Source organism: Diplotaxodon limnothrissa, linkage group LG19 (genome assembly GCF_057381915.1).
Source record: "Diplotaxodon limnothrissa isolate DT_005_m linkage group LG19, D_limnothrissa_male_GT1.1, whole genome shotgun sequence".
In the NCBI taxonomy this organism is placed as follows: domain Eukaryota; kingdom Metazoa; phylum Chordata; class Actinopteri; order Cichliformes; family Cichlidae; genus Diplotaxodon; species Diplotaxodon limnothrissa.
In genome coordinates, this window is record NC_140614.1 from 33,906,918 (window position 1) to 33,916,917 (window position 10,000).

General features: G+C 40.0%; 2 protein-coding genes across 2 annotated transcripts in view; one reads left to right on the top strand and one right to left on the bottom strand.

Annotated features, from left to right (window-relative positions):
- Window positions 1–6,872: 6,872 nt before the first annotated feature.
- On the bottom strand, window positions 6,873–7,478 carry LOC146612665 (nanos homolog 2-like). Its single transcript, XM_085343428.1, has one exon. It carries the CDS (start codon window positions 7,476–7,478, stop codon window positions 6,978–6,980), a length of 501 nt encoding a protein of 166 aa, XP_085199554.1. The 3' UTR covers window positions 6,873–6,977.
- Window positions 7,479–9,025: 1,547 nt separating this feature from the next.
- Window positions 9,026–10,000, top strand: part of LOC146612666 (uncharacterized) — a 46,625-nt gene continuing 45,650 nt past the window's right edge. Inside the window, exons 1-2 of the mRNA XM_085342498.1 lie at window positions 9,026–9,173; window positions 9,490–9,550. Coding sequence (XP_085198624.1) covers window positions 9,026–9,173; window positions 9,490–9,550 — 209 coding nt within the window. The remainder of the gene's footprint in view (window positions 9,174–9,489; window positions 9,551–10,000) is intronic.

A 10,000-nucleotide genomic window follows, 5' to 3' on the forward strand; every position in this document is an offset into this window, starting at 1 on the left:
TGCCCCATGCAATATAACCAGCCTAATTTTCATTTTTTTTTCTCACCATGGAAGGCCTTGACAAGTCATTGCAGTCTGCCCTGTATCCTGCTCAGAAGCAGGTCTTTGCTTTTTCTACTGCAGCTGCAGGCAGCTCCAAGCTGTATGAAAAGGAAAGAAGAAAAATCAAACTACACGTTTTTTCTTTGTATTACGCTTGTTTGTATGTTGCATGGTACCTTTCTATTTGTGTATAGTTAATTGCACTATTGTTTGTTTTGAAACTAACTTGAGAGTGCAATAAAAAAACTATAAATACTGTATGTAATTAATAAAATTTTTACCATATTGTCTTTGGTGCTGTTTTTCAGCCTCATCTATCCTTTTTTATTTTGAGAAATGTACGTATGTGGTGCCCAGACTTGTGAAGCATTAGGACTATTGTCTTCCTGTAGTTTTGAGGTAACTCAGTTGTGCTGTTAGTGCCAACGCTTTTTACTGGTTTATAAGAATAGCTGGTTGAACAAGTAATGCCAACTGTCTTTGTTGCCCTGTGGTTATGCGCCGTTTAATTAGTAAACCCAAGATGGGCAATTTTTTGAACTGGGGCAGGGGTACCACCATCCTGTCCCACGGTGGAGAGTGCATCTCAAGGAACCGGCGATTGCTGGTTCCCTGATCTTTTTTCAACACCCTAACCCTTTACCACAGACGTGGAGTCAGGACCCGCTGTTCACTTTCAGTCAGTACACTGAAAATGAGTTTCATCAGACTAACCACAAATGTACGACAGTCAAGAACTTCTGCAGCTCTGAGCCAAGTTTCCTAAACACTCTGCAGTATGAGGAGGACGAGTTCTTTAGAAAACTGATAGCTGCAGAAGGACAAACCTCAACTCAAAAATCTTTAAAACGCCTTCATTCTTCTCATATGATTAATGAGAAGGAAAACGGGACACCACTGTCTTATAATTCCCCAGGAACAAACTCCTCTTTCTCTCATTTCAGACCTGTTTCAAATCATAAGCAGACACAACCAAAAACCGGCTCACCTAATCAAACCAAATCCTAACTTTAAGCCACTATCCAGTCCTGTCCCCCTTCTCTCCTCATACCGGTACCCACAGTTCAGACCCCACCTCAGGCCCCTTACTGCCTGAGGAGGGGTCTGAAGTATTTTCCAGCCTTATAAAGAAAGGGAAGACTGAAGTGGCAGACTGTCATGCAAAAAGCGAGCATCTCCTCCTTGCACTGCTTACAGTCAAATGACAAAATATGTGAACTCTTTTTAAACAGGAAAAAGGAAGAAATTGTACACCAGAGGGGGCAAGAAGGAGAAAACTTGAATATAAACTCAAAAGAAAAACCGCTGTTCCTTCCCTCCCCCAGAAGGCAGTAGAATATCATCATGTTAAATGCCACTTTTGGGGGGGGGGTAAAATTACTTGACAAATATGTTTCTCTTTTTTGTTATTTCGTCCCTCTTTGTTACAGCTACAGGAGGACAATAAACAGAAGAAGGAGAGCGGCACCAAAGAGGCGAAAAAACGAAAGAGCGCACCACCTCCTGACACCACATCCACAAAGAAGTCCAAATGTACCTCCAGTGCTGAGGGGGACGACAAGGAGGTTTTTCTCCTCCCTGTTCGTGGGCGTGAGCGTTACGAGATGTTGAAGAAGATCAATGACGGTTTGGAGCTGCTTGACAAGGACAGCAAAAGCAAGTCAAAGGTCTCAGTGAAGCATGAGGTTCCCGTGCCCTCCAGTGGAAAGAGGCTGCTCCAGAGAGGAGAGAGGAGTGACAGCGACTAAGATGCCCATCACCTCAATTTCGAAAACAAATGTCACCTTTTTGTCTAAGCCTTTAGGATTATTTCAGGTTTTAAATGCCCATTTAAAAACCAAAATGCCATCCTGCCTCAGTTAAAACGGTTCCTGAAACTGTACTGCCTGATTAGTCACTGCACTGACATACTGTTGTGTTCAGTTATGTTTTTCTTTTCTTTTTAAAAAAAACAAAAAAAACAACAACCCTATGTTCCTAATTGGGTTAGAGCCGTTCAGCATGGTTTGAGTGAGATTAAGAATGATCCTTGTCATAACGAGTCACTGCCGTTTATTTAAATAAAGTTCAAAGCTAGGCTTGCAAAACTTGAATGGAATTTGCCTCTGATGTTGCTGTATTACTGTGCTACAGTCCTGTCGCACCATGTCATTTTTTAAAAAAGAAATGTATATATTTTGCATGATTGTCTGGGAAATGCAACCACCTCTGCACAACCTTGATTCATATGCAATATGTAATCATGTTTGTGTAACATGAAAGAAAAAAGAGAAAAAATGATGATAAATGCAAAGACTGGTAACAGCGCTAAGAACCATAAAGCAAGAGAATTTTTAAAAAACTGTGAGAAATAAACTACACTGTAAAAAAAATAACCCTATTCAAATTAAAAAAAATGATGTCCAGTTGTCACATCCAAAATATTTGGCTTTATAGAATCCAAATTGAGTCACTTGATATGACCTGATACTTTTATGTTGATATAAACAATATTACTAGACTTGACTGAAACTTTAAATTTTGCATTGATCCAAATTGATTTTTTTACATAGAACCATATTTTAATTATTGAACCAAGCTAATATATTGAAATTTAACCAACCTAATGTATTCACATCGAACCAAATTAACATGAACTAATATGTTTGTGTTGAAGCCAGGTAATTGATTTACATATATTCAAACTATATTTTTTACATTTCATTTCAGTTCAAAAATGCTCTGCATTTCCTATAAAAAACAAGACAGTTGGCCAACCAATTATTTCAAAATTATTTATTGTTCCAAACCATTTTAACTATAATCAATAGAGAGGATTAGTAATATACAGATTTAGTGCTACGGCAGAAATGATTAGAGAAATGTTTGTTTTATAAAACCTGCAATCTTTTGAAAACCAGTATAAAACCTGCAATCTTTTGAAAACCAGTATAAAACCTGCAACCTGTCTAAAACTGGCATAAAACCATTATAAAAACTATTTTTAAACCAATTTGCAAGTACTCAAAAATGTTTATATGTGCACTGTGCCTGTACAATGTAAAAAAAAAAAAAAATCTACACATGTATCAATGAAATCAACTTAAATCTCCCTTTCAAATGGGTGTTCTTATAAATTTTGAATGTAGAATACCACTGCAGGCCAACCAAGCAAAATAACCAAGCACACATGCACATGCATGTGCACATACACATGCACACATGCATGCAAACACACTACTGTGCAGTGTTAAGTTCACAATTAAGTTTGCGAATCTTAGAGGTCATCTTGTTAAAGTCAAGCTCCATCATAATCTTTTGAAGAGCCTCAAAGGTGAACCTGAATCCTCGTGGATATTCCATATTAAGAGCATAACAGAGTCCAAAGACCATTGCCACTCCAGCTGCCACAGAAGGCAACTCATTCAGGACTTCCACACCATCAATGATTATCCCGATGTCTCGAGGCTGATGTAGGAGGCTTGAGTTGTCCCTGAAGACGAAGAGTGCCATGGTGGTACTCTGCAGCTCTTCCTCAGCTTCATCTTTCTGGGATATCTTGAGGTAAAATATGGAACAAAATGTACAAGTGAAGAATTGAAGTCTGGCACACCTGATAAATCTTTGACCATAATAAACTACTATTTTGATAGTTGTTTGGTCACAGACTATTAGAACAATTATTTGACTAATCAGATTGTGAATTGCATAATCATTAAATTAAATCAATGGTGGAACATTTTCATAAATGTTCCACAAAGCCCAAGAAAAAAAAAGAAAACAATACAGAACCCTAAGATATTAACTTGATGAGTTGATTAATCGTTGCTGTCCTACATTAATCACTGCATTTAATAGCAGAGTTGTCAAATTTACATCAAGAGACTGCATCTCATGTAGAGACAGAACAGATATGGACATACCATGTATTCTTTTATCAAGTCCTCAACACATCAGCAAGGTGAATGAGAGGATAATGAGGGAGAGTCTAGATTATTATGAAATGTTTAAAAAGGATGTGCAGTGTAAATGCAAAATGATACCTGTTCAGATTAAATGAAAATGTATGCTTCAGCCATGGAATGGATGGAGCGATCTGTGGTTCTGAAAGCATACAGAAAAAAAAGAATAATGTTACTTCTCTATAAAACACATTACATAGAAAAACCAAGAAATACGTAACATGACATACCAAACAGTCTACAGACCAGCCATTAGCGACTAAGTTTGGCATAGGGTCAATTTTTTGCTGTTAAAATTAAAATTTCTTCAGAAAATGCACATTTTTCCGAGCTGCGCCTGAAAGTCAATTGAAGGAATTAGTCTTATGTCATTGATCTTATATGCTGGCTTGTTATTTCTGTCTCTAAATCATGCACATTAATAATTATCTTTTGCGCTCGGTGTACACACACATAACACACAGATATTTATATGAAGAGAGACAAACGTGCGCGCACAAACACAAGCTTGTGTCTAGAAACCGCGAGCTCACCAGAAAAATTCAAACGAAGCGGAGCACGGAGTTATACTATGAATGTTATGAACTATGAACTTATGCTAGCTAGCTTTATCCACCACCGATGCATCGTGGTAACGCTAGCTAGTTAGGCAAAAAGCCGTTTTTTACCAGTATACTAACTTGTATTCCCGACTGTGATGGTCGGTTTCTGGTAACCAGTTCTAACGTTGCGCAGGATAGCTAGCTAGCTTATAGCTAGCAGCTACAATCATGCAAAAATTAGGGGTGGCTGTCGACCCAGCTTAAATGGGGTTATTTTCTGCGATTTTGGCAATACAAATTATAAAAGCTTTTGTAACACACTTGGCTTTACTTACGTTTATTTTCAGATGAAATTAATCAAAGATGTGACATGATGTTTCCAGCAGCCATGCAGAATAAAAATGGGTCCCGGTCTATTTCTGGTGGGCGTGTTCAAGTGCAAATCACTTTGACTCAAATTAAAGATATTATCTGTTCAACATGAAAAGAAATATATGTTTTGAGAGAAATCAAAAACTTTGCGTTGCGATGTTCACAATCCTGTACTGACACTATGGGCACATTTTTAGAAATCTATTTAATTCCACAGAAAGGTTAGCCACTTTAGTGTTTCACTTGTGACCTATTTATAGCTCACTGAAGATGGTTTTAAAATGCAACAATGTTCGGAGATAGAGAGAAAAAAAAAAGAACTTTGGTGCAGGTGCAGGTGCAGTCTTTTATGTAGCTTTCTGGTGACCTTAAAAGAACCTTTACGAAGCCCGTTGACAGGCCTTTAATCGAATGATCGGTTGGTTGATTGATAACAGAAAAAAAGGACACATAAGATGGACATAAAGGACTGAAAACACCAAGAGCAAAATATTGCATCGCACTCATTTATGTAGTTTATTTTTAGATTAGATAATTTTGCAAAATAACGCAGCAAAATAAATAATAAGAGCCGGGATGTGCAGACTATTTAGCACTGAAAAAACTCCGTCCATGTGAACAGAATCAGGTGTTACCTTACCTGTTGATTAAATATCAAGACTATTTAGCAATAAGCTTACTTTAAAGGCTCGTAATAGGTGAACTGTCTTGGTATAGTTGAGTCACGCAGAGTTCATGGTCCATGTTGTGTTACTTGTTGTTTGTGTGTGTGTGTGTGTGTCACCCGATGACCCCTGGCGCCGGAGCGTCTAGACTACATTAGAGGTGTGTCACAGCAAAGAGCCGCACCTGCGCTCAAAGAGAGCACATACATAGAGGTGAGGTATGAGGATAAATGGATAGATGCGGTCCTTTTTCGAAGCTGAGCGCACAGTTGTATTTCCTGCACAATCACACACGAAGTGAGGCTGTGTTTATGCCGGTTATACCATGAATATACACCCTGCAGGCACCACTTGTTTGTCAAACTGTTTATGAAGCAAAAGTCACATTTCTGTTTATTTACAAAGCAAAAAGAAGGGGGGGAAAGAGGCGTAGGAGGGGGTGGAGCGTGCGCACTAGCATACCGGCGACGGCTGTTTCCTTTCACTAAAAGGAAAAAAATAATAAAATGTGTACTTCACGTTACGGTTGAAACTGGGGGTTTTTTTGTGTTTTTTTAATTTTTATTTTATAGAAACAATTTTTGCTCATAACCAATTGACAGGGGATTTCTTAAAATCACCCCGCAGTTCTTCAGCTGAGACACCTGAGTTAGAAAACACAAACACTGCAGCTGTCTTTGTACAAACTTGTACAAACTCTGTTTTGACCTTGTATACTGTATTTCCCCAGCCCCTCTATTTTGAAACTAAAACTATTGAACCTTAATTCAATTTCTCACTTCACATAATCGTTTCACTTTTGCCTTGAAGTGTTACTTTTAATTTAATTTAATTATTTTTTTATGACGCATGTTCTCTGGTGAGTTCAGGTACATCTGTAACTTCAAGTGGAAGAGTTGCATGTGAGTTAAAAATTTTCTATAATACCAAAAAAAAAAAAAAAAAAAAAAAAAAAAGACAAAATACTGACGTTTTTGTCGAATAATCTGTCTGACATGAGGGATAATATAGCATTTGCATTTTAACTAAAAGACTCGCGCACTGACACTATGGGCACATTTTTAGAAATCTATTTAATTCCACAGAAAGGTTAGCCACTTTAGTGTTTCACTTGTGACCTATGAAGTACCCCCGAAATTGTATCATATTAAACAACAACAACAACAATAACAACAACAATAAACACTCGAGGACTTTAAAGAGTTTAATTTTTTCCGAGGTTTGAGAGCGCTCACCCCGGCTCGGGGCTCCACAGATGTGCTGGATGAGGGCTCCTTGCTGCAGACTGCAGCGGAGTGTTTGACAGTCAAACTTGAAACAGTCTTTGGAACTGAAACGGTCTCTGCCAACACGAACACATACCCCAAACAGTTCGGTAAATATGTACAGTTTCTCGCAGCTTCAGTTTTCAGCAGCTACCAGAACTTGCCTACCGTCTGCATCCTCCCAGCAGCCTCGCACTTCATCTGCGGGCAGTACTTGCGTGTGTGAGCGCTGTCACCGGTGGCTTCGCAGATCGGGCAAGTGTAGTTCCGGAGGACGGGGCAGAAAACTATCCCGTCGTCTGATTTGAGCTTGTGAGATAGGTACACCCTCGGAGTCTCCCCGTTCTGCTTGCATAAGCGGCAGTAGTCCGAGGATGAGGCGGTGCTGCTGGTGTCCGACGCGCTGCTGGTCGGACTGGACTGTGATGAGTTTTTGGAGGATTTCTTCCCCCGAGTGGAAGTGTGGACCTTACTCCAGGGGGGCGCTTGTCCCTTCTTTGGACGCTCGGTGTCTCGGTTATCAACCTCACGGTTGCTGCACAGTTTCTCGAACACTTGGCTCAGATTCATGTAGTCGTGCCACATGTTAAAGCTGTCCCCACCAGTGAGGATCGAGTTCTGGACCTCCAGTTGTCTCGGCATTGTGGTCATTTTTTGGCAGAAGTAAAACTGAGAGTGTGTTTGGAGCGCCTCATATTTATAGCTCACTGAAGAAGGTTTTAAAATGCAACAATGTTCGGAGATAGAGAGAAAAAAAAAAGAACTTTGGTGCAGGTGCAGGTGCAGTCTTTTATGTAGCTTTCTGGTGACCTTAAAAGAACCTTTACGAAGCCCGTTGACAGGCCTTTAATCGAATGATCGGTTGGTTGATTGATAACAGAAAAAAAGGACACATAAGATGGACATAAAGGACTGAAAACACCAAGAGCAAAATATTGCATCGCACTCATTTATGTAGTTTATTTTTAGATTAGATAATTTTGCAAAATAACGCAGCAAAATAAATAATAAGAGCCGGGATGTGCAGACTATTTAGCACTGAAAAAACTCCGTCCATGTGAACAGAATCAGGTGTTACCTTACCTGTTGATTAAATATCAAGACTATTTAGCAATAAGCTTACTTTAAAGGCTCGTAATAGGTGAACTGTCTTGGTATAGTTGAGTCACGCAGAGTTCATGGTCCATGTTGTGTTACTTGTTGTTTGTGTGTGTGTGTGTGTGTCACCCGATGACCCCTGGCGCCGGAGCGTCTAGACTACATTAGAGATGTGTCACAGCAAAGAGCCGCACCTGCGCTCAAAGAGAGCACATACATAGAGGTGAGGTATGAGGATAAATGGATAGATGCGGTCCTTTTTCGAAGCTGAGCGCACAGTTGTATTTCCTGCACAATCACACACGAAGTGAGGCTGTGTTTATGCCGGTTATACCATGAATATACACCCTGCAGGCACCACTTGTTTGTCAAACTGTTTATGAAGCAAAAGTCACATTTCTGTTTATTTACAAAGCAAAAAGAAGGGGGGGAAAGAGGCGTAGGAGGGGGTGGAGCGTGCGCACTAGCATACCGGCGACGGCTGTTTCCTTTCACTAAAAGGAAAAAAATAATAAAATGTGTACTTCACGTTACGGTTGAAACTGGTTTTTTTTTTTTTGTTTGTTTGTTTTTTTTATAGAAACAATTTTTGCTCATAACCAATTGACAGGGGATTTCTTAAAATCACCCCGCAGTTCTTCAGCTGAGACACCTGAGTTAGAAAACACAAACACTGCAGCTGTCTTTAACTCGCGAGGGCAGTCATGGACGCAAGACCTGCGTCTCATCACTGCTGCTTTGTGAATGTCTGTCTGTGAAAAGCGCTTAATAAATAAAGTTTACTTACTTACTTACTTACTGAGCCTGCAGTTCAGAAATTTAACCATTAGATGGAGTCATTGCCAAAGCAATGACTCCATCTAATTGCTATGACTTTTGGTGTTTATTTTGGACCTTAACTCGCCCCACAGTTTTGAGACAAGGTTCACATATGATATATCATTGTGTGCGGCTGGAGCTGGAATGAGTTGCTATGACTTTTGGTGTTTATTACTTCTATAGTTTTTTAAATATGAATATTTTAATGCAAGTTTTTTCCCATTGAAATGAATGGAGAACAAGAAAACTTCATTTGTGGTGTGCTGGCTCACTCTAGTGGTATGTCGGGAGTAATGGAGGCGGCCGCTGTGTCCCTGTGGTTGGCATACTTGTCAGATATCGACAAATCCTACACTACAGACCAGTTGACAGCGTGCAATAACCCAGCCGATTCATTCGTCTTTACACTACCTCACAATCGACTCAACGGTGAGTTATTTGTTTGTTTTGTTTTCTCACAATTAATGTAAAGCCAAGGTATATATCAACGGCGCGCGCAGCGGAAGTATGGCATTATAGCGGATTATAATGGGGGACGCTTTTATTTTGTATAACTACCGGAAGTAGTTCCTGTGTACTGAGCTAGCTGGGTAGCTAGCGCCGCGTCGCTTAAAAAGCAGCCGGGCTTGTCTTAAACTTAAGAGGCTGACACTCGCTAAACCACCCGATCGCTCGCCAAGCGACAGACGTCCATGTGTTCAACAACAGACACACGTCATTCCCCTTCGTGGTCTAAACCAATCAGAGATAGTCGGGGCGGGACCTCTGTCCGTGGTCGAGCTGGACGTGGAGGTGGATATAGACAGGTGAGTAGCTTGAATGAAGCGATATCGATTCATTAAATCCTGAATTGAATGAATATAAATGTGTTTTACCAGAAACGCCAGAATCTCAGGTTAAAGCTCACAAAACTATTTCAACAACAACCAGCAAATGAGAGCAGGAAACGCATTCCACACGAAGACGTAAACAGAGCGGACCGACGCATCAGAATTAGCTTAGTCGGCGTGGGGGCTAATATCATCCTTAATTCCTTCTTACTTTTGCTGTTTTGCTTCCAACACGATAAAACCCACAGCTGTGCGTGAACTGTGAGAGAAACTTCAAGAAAAGTTTCCCATCTCAAACATGTGTTTTCTGCATTACTCATTCGCTTATTACCCATCAGTCTACGGTTGTTTACAGCGCTGGCGGCCGCTGTCTTTTCTTTCCTTTGTAAATGACGTCGGATAATAAAGCTTAATTTCTGCTGTTTA